This window comes from Erinaceus europaeus, unplaced genomic scaffold (genome assembly GCF_950295315.1).
Source record: "Erinaceus europaeus unplaced genomic scaffold, mEriEur2.1 scaffold_430, whole genome shotgun sequence".
NCBI lineage: Eukaryota > Metazoa > Chordata > Mammalia > Eulipotyphla > Erinaceidae > Erinaceus > Erinaceus europaeus.
In genome coordinates this window covers 1-15,872 of record NW_026647662.1, presented here as the reverse complement: position 1 = coordinate 15,872, position 15,872 = coordinate 1, and the positions used below count along the sequence as shown (strand labels likewise).

At 39.4% G+C, this 15,872-nt stretch overlaps 1 protein-coding gene across 3 annotated transcripts in view; it reads right to left on the bottom strand.

The window, feature by feature from the left end:
* LOC103107449 (centrosomal protein of 290 kDa) overlaps positions 1 to 14,463 on the bottom strand; it is a 63,467-nt gene extending 49,004 nt beyond the window's left edge. For all 3 annotated transcript variants that reach the window (XR_009547997.1, XM_060184217.1, XM_060184219.1), the window contains exons 1-7: positions 14,313 to 14,463; positions 12,139 to 12,254; positions 7,631 to 7,733; positions 7,262 to 7,492; positions 3,140 to 3,313; positions 2,017 to 2,128; positions 307 to 512 (exon numbers count right to left, since the gene is read on the bottom strand). Coding sequence is in view for 2 of the 3 variants with exons in the window: in XM_060184217.1 (XP_060040200.1) it covers positions 307 to 512; positions 2,017 to 2,128; positions 3,140 to 3,313; positions 7,262 to 7,492; positions 7,631 to 7,733; positions 12,139 to 12,254; positions 14,313 to 14,375 (1,005 nt within the window). In the remaining variant the exon portion in view is untranslated. The remainder of the gene's footprint in view (positions 1 to 306; positions 513 to 2,016; positions 2,129 to 3,139; positions 3,314 to 7,261; positions 7,493 to 7,630; positions 7,734 to 12,138; positions 12,255 to 14,312) is intronic.
* Positions 14,464 to 15,872: the final 1,409 nt, after the last annotated feature.

The following is a 15,872-nucleotide window of genomic DNA, read 5'->3' as shown; positions in this document are numbered from 1 at the left end:
GCTACAGAAGAAGGGCAAACGCTAGAAGAAGAAGAAGAACCAAAGTAAAAGACTGCGGTGAGGGGGAAGGTTCAGGTCCTGGAACATGAGGGCAGAGGACGACGTAGAGGGGGTTCTCTCTTTTTCTAAGATGTTATTTATTTATTAATGAGAAAGATAGAAGGAGAGAGAGAACCAGACATCTCTCTGGTACATATGCTGCTGGGGATTGAACTCGGGACCTCATGCTTTCGAGTCCAATGCTTTATCCACTGTGCCACCTCCCGGACAACTTATTTATTCTCTACTATAAAAATTAGGTCAAACCTCAGCAAACTTGGTTTCCAACTCAAAATTACGTTCTTCCATTTGCTTGAATGAAGTCCGCATGTGTTCATACATTTTTTGAGAATGCTCTGCCCGCTGCCTTTCATTTAACTCCTTCATCTCCAGCATAGTGATTTTTTTTGATATAGAAACAATCTCACTGTTGGTTATTGATTTCTTTGTCTTATCCATGTTGGATTCATTCCCTAAATACAACAGTACTATATCAATGTCATGTCATTCATATCAAAAGTACATCTCCAATATTTTAGACACAAAGAGACAAATGTTTCCTGGAAACACGTGAACCTTTTTTACATTATGACAGAAAGGGATTCCCCCCTTAGCTCTGTTACGCCCTGTTCATATGTCTATACTATTTTTTGTTGTTGTTGTTGCCCTTGTTGTGGTTGTTATTGTTGTTATAGCTGTTGTTGTTGGATAGGACAGAGAGAAATCAAGAGAGGAGGGGAACACAGAGAGGAAGAGAGAAAGATAGACACCTACAGACCTGCTTCATCGCTTGTGAAGTGACCCCCCCTGCAGGTGGGGAGCTGGGGTTTGCACTGGGATCCTCACTTAGGTCCTTGCACTTTGTGCCATGTGCGCTTAACCTGCTGCACTACCGCCCAGCCCCGTCTATACTACTTTTTTTTTAAATTTGTAAAATAGTTTTTTACACCACCAGTAACATACACATACCCTGTCTTTCTAGTTTGACAAGTCTGAGCCATAGAACTTCAGACTAATCATGGTACGAGTGTTAGATGGAAACGAGTGTTGTGATGACTGATTTAGCATTTTAAGGTACTTGTTATTTTATCTGAGTATATTTTTAAATATCCAGTTTGAGAATAGCTACAGCAAGCACAGATCAAGGAACAAGCAGTAACAGATGACTGAGCAAAACTTAAAATCCTAGTTAGCCAATCTACTGTGGAATCAGGTCACTCAGATGACCCTGAGCCTGAGGTAACCTTAAGCTCCATGAAGGGAAGGGAAAGAAAATGCACTAAAACCAATCTGTAAACAGCGTAAACGTCTTCGTACTACTTAGTGTTAATCTTAGATAAAGAAGACAGGCGCACCACAAGGGTCTACTGCGTGATGGACAAGCTCTTGTGCTTTGAGATTTCCTAGATGGCAGAGTACAAAAGTCCAACATTGATCAATTTTCTGGAATTAAAAAAGTGGTATTTTTAAAACCAAGATTTAAAAATGTCAAGAACCAAGAAAAGCTTTTCTTTTTCTTTTTACTTTTTTGCCACCAGGGTTTTCACTGAAGCCAGGTGGCTGCTCAACTCTTCTATTTTGGAAGAAGAGTCAGAAAGAGGTAGAGAGGACAGGAAGAGAGAAGGAGAGACACTTTTATACTCCACTGCCAGGGAAGCTGTAATAAAGAGACAGGTAAAGCAAGATTATCACCAGTTTTTATTGTGAAATGCTTCAGAACTGCTAAAGATTAGTCACTTTTAAGCTATATGACTTCAATAGAAATAAATATAGCTTAAGAAATGAAAACTAAATCTTGTTAGATACTTTAGTGCAAAGGAATTACTCAACAATTGCCTGCTAAATTAACCCATTAATCAGAGAGCTCATTTTTATCAAAATATTGCCTGTTCTCCTGGTAAAGAATGGAAACTTATACAAAATCTTATCTTTTGACAGTATTTTATCATTTCATATTATTGGAGTTATAACACCAACCTAATCTAGTTTCTTGCTCCCAGGCTTGTTCAATAGTATGAAGCTTTTCCTTAGTAATCTCCAGCTCTTTATTTATAGACTCCACTTGCTCCTTTAAAGATGCATTTTCACACTGAAGAAAGCATAAATGTCACTGTACACTGTAATTCAGACAAGTAGCATAGAAAGGACGTTGTCAGGGGGCTGGGTGATGGCGTACCTGGTTAAGCACACACAGTACTAAGTACAAGTACCCACACAAGGATCTGTGTTTGAGCCCCTGCTACCCATCTGCATGGGAGACGCAGATGAAGCAGGTTTATAGGTGGCTCATTTTCTCCCTATTTCCCTCTCCCCTCTCAATTTCTCTCTGTCCTATCTGATAAAATAGAAAAAATGTCCACCAGGAGCAGTGGATTCACAGTGCCAGCACCAAGCCCCAGTGATAACCATAGAGAAAAAAAAAAGACATTACTGAATTTTATATAATGTTTTTCATAGAAAAAATAAAACTCAGCTAAATTCATTCCAAGAGACCATGAGAGAATAATTATACTTGATTTAAGAATAAGGAAGGGGGCCCGGCAGTAGGTAGCACAGTAGGTTTAGCACACATGACATGAAGCTCAAGGACCAGTGTAAGAATCCCAGTTGGAGCCCCTGGCTTCCCACCTGCATGGGGATCGCTTCACAAGTGATGAAGCCTATCTGCAGGTGTCTATCTTTCACTCCCCCTCTGTCTTCCCCATCTCTCTCCATTTCTCTCTGCCCTATCCAACAACAACGACAGCAACAGCAACAGCAATAATAATGATAACAACGATAAACAACAAAGCCAACAAAAGGGAAAAAATTCAGGAGCAGTGGATTCGTAGTGCAGGCACTGAGTCCCAGCAATAATTCTGGAGGCAATAATAATAATAATAATAAAAAGTAACACATACTTTATAACTGTGTGGTTTTGACTATAGCAACCTGACCAATCCATGTTACTTTTTCTAAGTGAAAAAAAAAATGTTTTAGTTCAGTTGAATCATGCACGTGGACTTTGTGGATGAGGTTTTGATGAACTGTCCATCTATCTGTTAAGCCAATACCAAAGACTAGCGTATGTTACAAAGGTGTAAAGGTTAATCAGTCTTACCTCTATGTGTTCCAAATTGTTTGTCCTTTGAACAAGCAGATTATCTCTCTGCAAGATGTCCCTGTACTTCGCTGTCAGTTCATTGTATTGTTTGTTGGCTAGTTCTAGTTCAGACAGAGAGACACTATTATCTATAACTTTTTGGAGAGCTGTAATCTTGAAAACAGCCATCTCCTATTGAAAAAGGGTACAGTGAGTAAAGTAAAGTTAGTATAGGGCTTGTTTTTTTGTTTTTTTTTTTTTGCCTCCAGGGTTATCGTTAAGGCTTGGTGCCTACACATGAATCCACTGCTCCTGGTGGCCTTTTTTTTTTTTTTTTCCATTTTACTTGACAGGATAGAGAGAAACTGAAAGAGGAGGAGGAGATAGAGGTAGACACCTGCAGACCTGCTTCGCCACCTGCAAAGCTTCCCTCCTGCAGGTGGGGAGCCTTGTGTGAGTCCTTGCTCTCAGTATTATGCGCTTATCTGGGTGCTCCATGGATACCCCTTCTCTTTTCATTTCTTTTTTCTTTTCTTTTCTTTCCCTTCCTCCCTCCCTCCCTCCCTCCCTCCCTCCCTTCCTTCCTACACCAGAGGGACATACCTCTGGCTTCTGGTGGGACTGGGGTTTGAACCTGAACTTCTGGTGCCTCAGGCATGAAGGCCTTTCTGCAAAGTCTCTACATTAGGGAACCAGTCTGCACTAGCCCTTTTTGAGATGACAATCTAACTGAAAGGAACTTAGAATCATTTTGAAAAATGAAATTCTCATGTAAGAAAATAATACTGCACTAATTAATGCTTAGAATACAATAATGAAAATAAAGGAAATTACTTTATTGATTTATTATTATATAGAAATAGAGAGGAATTGAGAGGGGAGGAGGTGATAGAGAAGGAAAAGGAAACTATAACTCCTATCATAGCAAAATAAAATATAGTTAATTTGATAAAATCATGCCATTATGAATATATCATTCAGAATCTTTGGGTTGTCTAAATTTCATAAGATTAAAATATTTACAAATAAATAATTTATTTAAAACAACATATAATAAAACTATTTATTAATAAATAATATTTCTTTAAAATAACTTGTGTTGTTACTTATACTATATATCTGTAGAGAATTATTCTAAAGAAAATGAGAATTATAAAGAAATTCAAAACTATACCTGGTAACATTGTTATTATTCTTAATATCAACACATGATTATTATTTTCAGGTTAATGTAAGATTAGGGTACGATAAGACACTTATTGAAATATTAGATATGTTATTTTTAAAAGATTCCTATGTAAGAACAAAAGAAAGTACAAATAAAGACTGGTGATACTTCATACAGTTTACTTAGCCCATAGTGTCAAATTTACATTAAGAATAACAGTATGAGCTCATGGCTAAAAATACAAGTGCCTTCCTAACTTGGCCATTAAAGGAACTAGTAGTTATTCCACTCCAAGAGAAATTTTTGGCTTTTAATGCCTTTCTTACTAAAAAAGATGCAGAGCTATTTAGAGAAACAGCTTATGCCAAGTCTGGGTAAGAATTATATAAATATTGGATGTCTCATTTAACCAGAAAACAGATTAAGCTTTTAAAAAAAGTTCCCACAGGCTAAAGTTGAGACACAATAATGACTCTTACTACAGTGATACTTAAGAAAAGGCTGGGGCTGGAGCTTGGGAGGGGAAATGAGTAGAAACAGAATTCAGCTCTATATTGTGAAAACTGGTCACTAAAAGGTATGAACGGACATTTTATCTTGCCTTTGTAGTATGAGCTGTAATTTTAGGTAACTAAAAAGGCTGGGTTAATAAGGGAAAGCTTATCATAAAAAAAAAAAAAAAAAAAAAGAAAGAAAGGAAGGAAGGAAGGAAAGGAAAAGAAAAAAAAAAACATATTGGGGCCAGGCAGTGGTGCACTAGGTTAAACCGCACATAGTGAAAAAGTGCATGATGCTGACCAGACTTCCCTGGACAGACAACCCCACCAATGTGTCCTGGAGTTCCGCTTGCCCAAAGCCCCACCCCACTAGGGAAAGAGAGAGACAGACTGGGAGTATGGATCAACCATTCAACGCCCATGTTCAGCGGGGAAACAATTACAGAAGCCAGACCTTCCACCTTCTGCATCCCACAATGACCCTGGGTCCATACTCCCAGAGGGTTAAAGAATAGGAAAGCTATCAGGGGAGGGGAGGGGATACGGAGTTCTGGTGGTAGGAACTGTGTGGAGTTGTACCCTCTTATCCTATGGTTTTGTCAGTGTTTCCTTTTTATAAATAAAGAGAGAAAGAAAAAAAATTCTTAAAAAAAAAAAAAGTACAAGGACCAGAAGCAAGGATTCCAGTCCCTGGCTCCCAACCTGCAATGGGAGTCGCTTCACAAGCAGTGAAGCAGGTCTGCAGGTGGCTATCTTTCTTTCTCCCTCTTTATCTTCCCCATCCCTCTCAACTTTTCTCTGTCCTATTCAAAAAATCGAGAAAATGGTTACAGTAGCAGTTGATTTGTACGTAATGTGAGCACTGAGCCCCAGTGATAACCCTGGAGGCCAAAAGGAAAAAAAATCCATATTCATTTAATTACTTAATGAGAGAGCAAGATTATTACTCTGGCATGTGCTTCCAAGGATGGAACTCAGGACCTCATACAAACAGTACTTGGCATTCTACTGAGTCTCTTCCATGGTCACAGAAAAGCTCTCTATTTAATAAAATAATATTTGGTACTATCATATGATAAATGTTCAAAACAATATCATTAGAAAGCATGATTGTGGCATGCCTAATGAAATAATCAATCAGGCAACAACAATCATCAGCAGATGCTAGAGATTTTAGGATGACTGATGAAAAATTGGTTACTTGCATGCCACTGAACTATCACAGTAACGAAAGAACTTAATAATACAGAGGTGTGGCTATCTCTAGCTGAGTGCAGGACTCAGCCACAAAATATGGTGCTCCCAGATATTCCATCCCTTAAAATGATGCAATGGAAAGGATTCCTGATAAAATACAAATGCTATTTATAAAGCATACTTGACAGAAATGTTGAACCAGAATATGACTAAGATTTTCAAAGCTTTGTTTTTATTGACCATAGTACATGTAGGAAGAAGTAAAATGTAAAATTAAAGAAGAAAAAAAACCAGATAACTCTTCAGAAATTTTCAGAAGGAAAAAATAGACAGGGAGGGGGTCGGGTGGTATCGCAGTGGGTTAAGCACACGTGGCTGGAAGCACAAGGACCGACGTGAAAATCCAGGTTCAAGCCCCCAGCTCCCCACCTGCAGGTGTGTCGCTTCACAAGTGGTGAAGCAGGTCTGCAGGTGTCTACCTTTTTCTCCCCCGTCTTCCCTTTCTGTCTTCATTTCTTTCAGCCCTATTCAACAATGATGAAGTCAGTAACAATAATAACCACAACTATGCTAAAACAACAAGGGGAACAAAAAGAGGAAAAAAATATCCTCCAGGAGCAGTGGATTCGTATTGCAGGCACCTGGAGGTAAGATGATAATAATAATAATAATAGTAATAGTAATAATAATAATTGTTCTAATGAAGACAAAGTTTAAAAATAGATATATAGGGACACTAATATATGAAAATTAATGTCAATTTTGTTAAAGAGCCTCAAGTGGTAATTAGGTGAAAAAAAAGAGTGATGTACACTAAAATGTAAGGGGTAAATGTCCACAATTTAAATACTCCTGCAAAAAGAGAGGCGAGGGGGCGGGAGGTGGCAACCCTGTTAAAGAGCACAGAATTAAGCAAAAGGACCCACACAAGGATCTGGATTTGAGCTCCCAGCTCCTCACCTGCAGAGGGGATGCTTCTCTAGAGGTGAAGCAGGTCTGCAAGTATCCCTCTTTCTCTCTTCCTTTCTCTCTCCCCCTCTTCTCTCAATTTCTCTCTGTTCTATCCAATAAAGTGGAAAAGATGGCCGCCAGGGACAGGCTCTGTAGTGCCAGCACTGACCCCCCAGAGATAACCTTAGAGGCAAAAACCAAAACCAAAATATGATGGCCAGACAAGAGTGTTAGCCATTAATCCAGGTTACAGGGCTTCATTCACTGTTCTCTTTCACATTTGAAAATTTCCAAAGTTGAGGGGAAAAAAAAAAAAGTCCCATGTACCTTAAATCTCTGCAAATGTCCGATTTTTTCACTGACTTCAGCCTCCATCGCTATTAATTCATTCTTCTGTTTCCCATTTTCCTTTCTAAGCTGTCGCTCCATCTCTACTAACGTAGTGTACCGCCTTATGAGTGACTTTTCATTCACTTGCAAGACTGTGATTTTCCTACTATTTTCTGAAAGTGATTTTTTCATTTCCTCTGTGTCCATCTGAAGGGCATTGAGCAAGTTCTGCATAAAAGACACATTAGGAACTTAGATATCATGCCTATCATATACGCATTATGTTATGTATTAGTTTGCACGAATAAATATGGCCACCTTAGCTTACACAGCATCACAGATTGGTTTTAAAAGTGTTTTACTTACATTATACTCTTTTACTCTGATGGCATCTTGTTGGATTTGATCCTCAAGCTTTTTCTTTTCTCCTTTCAGAGTTTCAGATTCTGTTTTCCAGGTCTCTTTTTCACTTAAAAAAAAAAAAAAAACAGAAAGCATAATGTATTGAATTTAATGGCACACTCAACTAGAGGAAAAGATAACATTAGATTACAAAATTTTTAAGTTTTCATAAGAAAAAAAACGGCTACAATAGCTACTCAGTATCAGACAGTAAAAGAAACTAATGGAAAAAGGCCTAAGTACCAGTGAGTGTTTTGCATATACACACCAGAGATATTCAAGCCCTTGCTCCCCACCTGTAGTGGGGACACTTTACAAGCGGTGACACAGGTCTGCAGGTATCTCTCCATCTCCCTTACTCTCTCAATTTCTCTCTGCCCTAGTGAGTACAAAAAGAAAAGAAAAGGAAAGGAAAAAGCAAAAAAAAAAAAAGTCACTGGGAGTGGTGGGTCCATAGTGCTGTTAACAAGAACTAGTAATAACCCTGGTGGACAAAAAAATTGTATGAATGAATGAATGAATTAAAGAAAGAAAGGAAGGAAGAAATGAAGGAAGGAAGGGAGGAAGGAAGGAAGGAAAGATAAAAATAGGGGAAAGTATAGATCAGATTAAGAACTAGTCCCTAGGTGAAGTCCTGAGGGAATATTATGCATGGGGCCAACAGCCTCGATTCATGTTAGGGGGCTTACAGGGAAGAGGGACCTGTATAATGTCTAGAAATTATTCTATAGAAAATTCCCTGTTTACAAGTTCTTGTGGCTTGATTTACCCTTTGATAATAGAAGATAGTCTATATGTTAGTGGCTCCTAGAGGAGCTTGGTTTGCCTAAACAAATGAAATTATGGCCTGTTTGATTACCACAGTTGTTAATGATCCCCAGCAATCAACCTTCTGTATACTTACTCATATCTCACTCCAAGTATATGCATATGATGGAAAGGATGGGCAAGAGGAACTGGGGCTAAGTATAAATCAATTAAGGATAGCGCAGTACAAAGCTAGGAGAACTCATTGACCAAGACCTGGGATCCTTAGAGACTGGTATAACACAACTAGAAAGATCTCTCTCTTTTTTTTTTCCTCCAGGGTTATTGCTGGGCTCGGTGCCTGCACTGTGAATCCACCGCTCCTGGAGGCCATTTTTTCCCCCTTTTTGTTGCCCTTGTTTTTGTAGCCTCATTGTGGTTATTATCATTGCATTGTTGATGTTGTTCGTTGTTGGATAGGACAGAGAGAAATGAAGAGAGGAGAGGAAGACAGAGACGGGGAGAGAAAGATAGACACCTGCAGACCTGCTTCATCTCCTGTGAAGTGACTCCCCTGCAGGTGGGGAGCCAGAGGCTCGAACCGGGAACCTTATGCTGGTCCTTGTGCTTTGTGCCTGTGAAGCGACTCCCCTGGTGGGGAGCTGGGGGCTTGAACCGGGATCCTTACGCCGGTCTGTGCGCTTTGTGCCACATGTGCTTAACCCGCTGCGCCACCGCCCGACCAAGATCTCTTAACTCTCTTGCAGAGGTGGTCCTACAAAATAGAAGGGGCCTAGATTTACTGTTTCTAAAATGAGAGAGACTGTGCACTGCATTGAGAGGAACTTGCGGTTTCTATGCTAATAGCTCAGGCATAATAAGAGACACCATGGCCCACCTCAGGAACAGTAGAAAGAAAGAGAAGAAGAGAGGAAAAATGGAATGAATTGGTATGAGACCATGTTTAATTGGTTTCCTTGGCTGACGAGACTTGTGACAGCTGCCATAGGTCCTATTTGTATACTAATAACATTATTGATCTTCAGACCATGTGTATTAAACAGGTTGGTTAAATCTGTAACCCAGAGGATAGTGTAAAGCTAATGGTCATGAAGCAACAATATATATTAAAATCAGACATCCTGAGGAGGAGTCCGACAGATGTCCTTCAGTGTTACAAGAGGAGGGAATGTGAAGAAGTAAATTCCCCAGGTCCCCAATAATTGATTCATCTAAGAGTACCCTCCCATAGAAGGCTAAGTGATTAAGAGCAAACCTTTCGAGGACCAGATACTAAAGGAATTTCACCTTTCCCCTACCCAAGGACAGCAGAGAGTTTCTGATTAAGAATGTTTATAGAAGAGATACTGAAACCCATCTACCTTGTATAGGACAGCCCGCATATTTTCGCTGCTGTAATCTTGCTTGCTTACTGGTGCCATGTGGTAGTTTCTGAATGTTTATTCTAGGTATGCACTCATGTGACCCCCTTGAGGTCCCCACTCCCATTCCCTTTAAAAGGGAGACGAGTTCCACACCTTGAGATCTCAGAGCTACGGGCCATATTGGCACGCTGGCCTGGGATCTCCTAGCTAGGATTTGTCTTTGTCTGCCTAAGTCTGTGTATTGGCCTTATTTTCACTCTTTCAAACTTAAGAATAAATTCCTTATACTTCACTTAAAAAAAAAAAAAGAAGAAGAAATAAAGGAAAGGAAGAAATAGTATACATGTTAACAACTGCATTGCAAACCATAACCACTCCTCAGTAGTTATTTGGGAGAAAAATGGAAAAAAAAATTCATTGTAAAAGTACTTTGCTTGGAAGTCATCCTTTAATTTAATAAATGTAAGATAAAGAAGTTACTTTGGGGCCGGGTGGTGGCACACCTGGTTGAGCACAGATGCCACAATGTGCAAGGAACCAGGTTCTAGCCCCCAGTCCCCATCTGCAGGGGAAAAGCTTTGTGAGTGGTGAATTAGTGCTGCCGTTGTCTCTCCTTCCCCGTCCTTCTCTATCTCCCCCAGTTTGAACTTTCAGATAAAAAATTTTCGCCTGAGAAGGACAGAGAAGGAGAGACAAATGCAGCACTAATTTTCTGGTTGTCTCTATCCAATAAATAAAGATAATTAAAAAAAAATTGGAGGGGAGTTGGACGGTAGTGCAACGGGTTAAGCGCACGTGGCACAAAGCACAAGGACCGGTATAAGGATCCTGGTTCAAGCCCCCGACTCCTCATCTACAGGGGAGTCACTTCACAGGCAGTGAAGCAGGTCTGCAGATGTCTATCTTTCTCTCCCCCTCTCTGTCCTATCCAACAACGACATCAATAATAACTACTACAACAATGAAAAACAAGGGCAACAAAAGGGAAAATAAATATAAAAGAGGAAAAAAAAAAGAAAAGAAATTTATCAAATTATCCCATGGATCATCATTCTATGATTATTACATGACAACAGTTGGAGCTCAGTCTTATACACATCTACTAAAGACAGAAAATGAGGGGAGTCGGGCTGTAGCGCAGCGGGTTAAGCACAGGTGGCGCAAAGTACAAGGACCGGCATAAGGATCCCGGTTCGAACCCCGGCTCCCCACCTGCAGGGGAGTCGCTTCACAGGCGGTGAAGCAGGTCTGCAGGTGTCTGTCTTTCTCTCCTCCTCTCTGTCTTCCCCTCCTCTCTCCATTTCTCTCTGTCCTATCCAACAACGACAACAACAATAATAACTAAAACAATAAAACAACAAGGGCAACAAAAGGGAATAAATAAAATAAATATTTAAAAAAATAAATAAATAAAAGACAGAAAATGATTAGTAAAATCATCAGATTCAGAAAATCAAGCCTGCCTTTGCTCTGATACTTGAGTGTTGAACACTTGCCATCTATTTACAATATAAACAAGAAAACAAAGCATTGTACGAAAAAAGAAGGTCTGTGAAACATGGGTGCTAACTCAAGAAATATTCTGTCTATTCCACCTGCTGGGTATCGTCAATTATAGTAACATCATTCTGCTTGCCACTGAATATTTCAAATTTAGAGATATGAACTGGATAGCTCATCCATTAACCCAATTCTGGCTAATGTGATGTAAGTCACAGCTTCTAGGAGCATCTGGAGAAAAATTTTTATCTGAAAGTTCAAACACATGTGGAAAAAAAAAAAACTGTCCCTCTTCTTCAGCAGCGATGGTTCTGTCTTCCTTGAATGATGCACCTGTTCTATAAGCACTATAGGAGAGACTAACCACCCCTAAATACAGCCTACTATAAAAGTTAGCATTGGGTTTCCTGTTAGATCAGTTAAAATAACCCTTAGTGCTTAAATTATCATCGGTCACCTATTTGAATTACAAACTAAAGAAAATGATACAAAGCTATGCAATTCTTATAGATAAAACCACAGAGAGAAGAGGAGAAACACTAGTCTGCTATGGAAATATATGAACAATGATACTAACAACTGACATTCACAAAGTGTTTATATCTGGAGCAACATCTGTCCAGTGCTCACATTTAAGCATTTTGTTTATATTTCATTTAGTTTCCTAACAGCCATATTAAAATGGTTTACTATCTAAGGACTTTTGAGGATAAGGAAACTAAGTTACAAAGTGGGGAAGAGTCAAGAGGAAAGATAAAAATAAAATACCTGATTTTCAGTGTTATTTTCATAATGAACAAAATACGCACAGATGTACTTAAGTTTTGCTGATACAAATACCTTAGATACTCTTTATATAATAAGCTTTGCTGATGACGAATTACTGCAAATTTTCTGTTATAGTCTTCAAGAGAATCTTCTAAATTTTTCAAGTTCTTCTCTTTACATTCTAGTTCCTAAAAAATTTTGGGTTATAAATATAAGAATGGGGGGAAAAATCAGAATGCAGAGTTATATTCAAAGGTTAAATTCACATTCTGACAAAGCTAGAGGAAATCACAAAGAGAATAATCACCACATCTGTAAGTGGCCTAGATCACTTCCATGACATTCTATACATCTTGGGTTCTGCACACGGACTAAGACTATGCATAAAGGGAAGGAAGCACAATAAAATCTGAGATCAGGTGTGCTGCCACGGGACTAAGTATTTGCTTTACTACTTTGGACAGATGGCTTCACTCCCAGTTGGTGGTGTCTAACCTATCACAATTCTTTCCAAACTTTATACACATACATATACATGGGAATATACATATATGTACAAACACACACATACATATAAAGATGAAGAAAATGACTCTGAAGAAACCTGACAATGCCGTATGATGTTACCTGTTGCTAGTGTTGCTTTAGTGCAGAAGGATAAGAATTCACAGAGTGCCAAAATTATACATTCTAGAATGATATAATTTGAGACGTGAAGTCGTGTTCCTGTAAGTAGTTAAGGTTCCAATTTCTTTTTTTTTTAGATATTATTATTTATTTATTATTGGATAGAGACAGAGAGAAGTTGAGAGGGCAGGGGGAGATAGAGAAGGAAAGAGACAGAGAGACACCTGCAGCCCTGTGTCACCACTTGTGAAGCTTCCACCCCTGTACATGGGGACCAGGGGCTTGAGCCTGGGTCCTTGGTCACTGCCTGGCCCCCCAGGCTATAAGTTGCAGCCTGACTTAGATGATATGTGCATTCCAATATACAGAAAAGGCTAATGGATGTAAATTCTAAATGTGAAAATGAGTATTTGATAATCCTAACTCAAGTATTCACATGTGGATCACGGAGAAGGGAATTTCCATGTTTATAATCAAAACATATTTCCACTGATTGCACATACACTTTTATAATATTACAGGCATTCATACTGAAAATGAAGTATAAAAAAACCTCTGTCATTAGATCAGTTAATGATTTACAAAGTATAAAAGAAAAAAAAAAACAGATAAAAACCAGTTTGGGAAGTTGGGCAGTAGCACAGCGGGTTAAGCGCACGTGGCACAAAGCACAAGGACAGGCATAAGGATCCCAGTTCAAGCCCTCTGCTCCCCACCTGCAGGGGAGTTGCTTCACAAGCAGTGAAGCAGGTCTGCAGGTGTCTTTCTCTCTCCCTCTCTGTCTTTCCTTCCTCTCTCCATTTCTCTCTGTCCTATCCAACAAGGACATCAGGGAGTCGGGCTGTAGCGCAGCGGGTTAAGCGCAGGTGGCGCAAAGCACAAGGACCGGCATAAGGATCCTGGTTCGAACCCCGGCTCCCCACCTGCAGGGGAGTCGCTTCACAGGCGGTGAAGCAGGTCTGCAGGTGTCTATCTTTCTCTCCTCCTCTCTGTCTTCCCCTCCTCTCTCCATTTCTCTCTGTCCTATCCAACAACGACTACAACAATAAAACAACAAGGGCAACAAAAGGGAATGAATAAATAAATAAAATAAATATTAAAAAATAAAAAACAAAAAAAACAAACCAACAAGGACATCAATAACAACAACAATAACTATAACAGTAACACAACAAGGGCAACACAAGGGAATAAATATTTTTACAAAAAGTTTGACTAAAACATTTTCTCATCTTTATACCATATAAAGCATTCTAATCACACTAAAAAAACTGTCAAGCTATTTTCAATCGAGATGTCTTTCCAAACAGCAAAAAACAAACGTGATCTATCTATCTATCTATCTATCTATCTATCTATCTATCTATCTATCTATATATATATGACTACTATATAGTAGTAGATGTTATTTTACTGACTGAATGTATATTTCCCATAAGTGATAGGAAAGTGAACAAGGTATTGACATGATCTTAGTGCAGCCAACAGTTAGTCTAACACCAACGTCCACTAAAATATACCACAGAGCTAATATTCTGAGACTTGAGAACCAGATAGGAAACAAAATGAAGCGGCAATCTATCAATGATTTGTTATTCACAAAACTTCTCAGTCAGTACCTGTAAGAGATGTATCAGATACTCATTCTGAGAATTAATGACACTGGCACTAGACGGTGCCATCCCATCGGGTAAGTCTATGCCTTTAAAAACAACATTTGATCCTTTTGATTGTCGTAGAAGACCAGTTTCTTTTTCAAGATGCTCTATCTGGAAGCAGATAATTCTGGAGTGAGAATCACAAATCTTATGCCCAAAGAACAGTGACTTTAAAAATACTAACATAAAGTGCTACTGGTTATTTTTACAATCTAATATATCTATTTCCTGCCACTGGTTATTTATAATATATAAATAAAATATATCTATATAGATATATCAAATATATCTATTTCCAAATATATCTATTTCTATATATCAAATACATCTATTTCCTGCTACTGGTTATTTTTACAATCAAATATATCTATTTCCTGCCAGGAGTTAATTAGATCACCCTTTAATTTCTTTTTTTTGTAATATTTGTATGTATTCATGTTCAGATAGAGACAGAGAAATTGAGACAGGAGGGGGAAAACTAGAGGGAAAGAGACAGAGAGACAACAGTAGACCTGCTTCACCACTTGTGAAATTTTCTCCCTGCAGGTGGGCTTGAACCTGGGTCCTTGTGCACTGTAATGTGTGCGCTCAACCAGGTGTACCAGGTGTACCTGGGCCCCACACTTTAATTTCTATTAAGAAATAACTACTTGTGTGTGTCTGTGTTGGGGGAGGGGTGGTTGAGTGGTGCTGCACTTGGCTGAGTCTGCATGTCACCATGTTCTAGGACCTGGGTTGAAGTCCCGGGACCCCACCAGGTGTGGGGGGTGTGGGGGGAGCTGCAAGACCAGTGAAACAGTGTCTCTGTCTTTTCTCTCTCTCTCTTCACTCTCAATTTCTCTTCCTCTATCCCAAATAAATAAGTTTAAAAAACTGTTTAGGGGGCTGGGCAGTGGTGCAGCTGGTTGACACACATATTACAGTGCCCAAGGACCTGGGTTGAAGCCCCCGGTCACCACTTGCAGGGGGAAAACTTAATGAGTGCTGAAGCAGTGCTGCAAGTGCCTCTCTCTAGCTCACCCTCCCCTCTTGATTTCTCTCTGTCTCTTCCAGTAAGCAAATAAAAATATATTAAGGGCGTCGGGCGGTGGTGCAGTGGGTTAAGCACACGTGGTGCAAAGCTCATAAGGATCCCGGTTCCAGCCCCCGGCTCCCCACCTGCAGGGAGTCGCTTCACAGGCAGTGAAGCAGGTCTGCAGGTGTCTATCTTTCTCTCCCCCCTCTGTCTTCCCCTCCTCTCTCCATTTCTCTCTTTCCTATCCAATAATGAACAACATCAACAATGGTAATAATAATAACCACAATGAGACTACAACAAGGGCAACAAAAGGGGGAAAAAATGGCCCCCAGGAGCGGTGGATTCATGGTGCAGGCACAGAGCCCAGCAATAACCCTGGAGGAAAAAAAAATGTTAAAAGAAAATTAAAAAAAAAAAAGAAATAGCCACTTAGAAATAATCTACTCATATGTATTATTTTATGTTACAAGGTACTTGCTTTTGTATTCAGTCTTCCAAAGAAT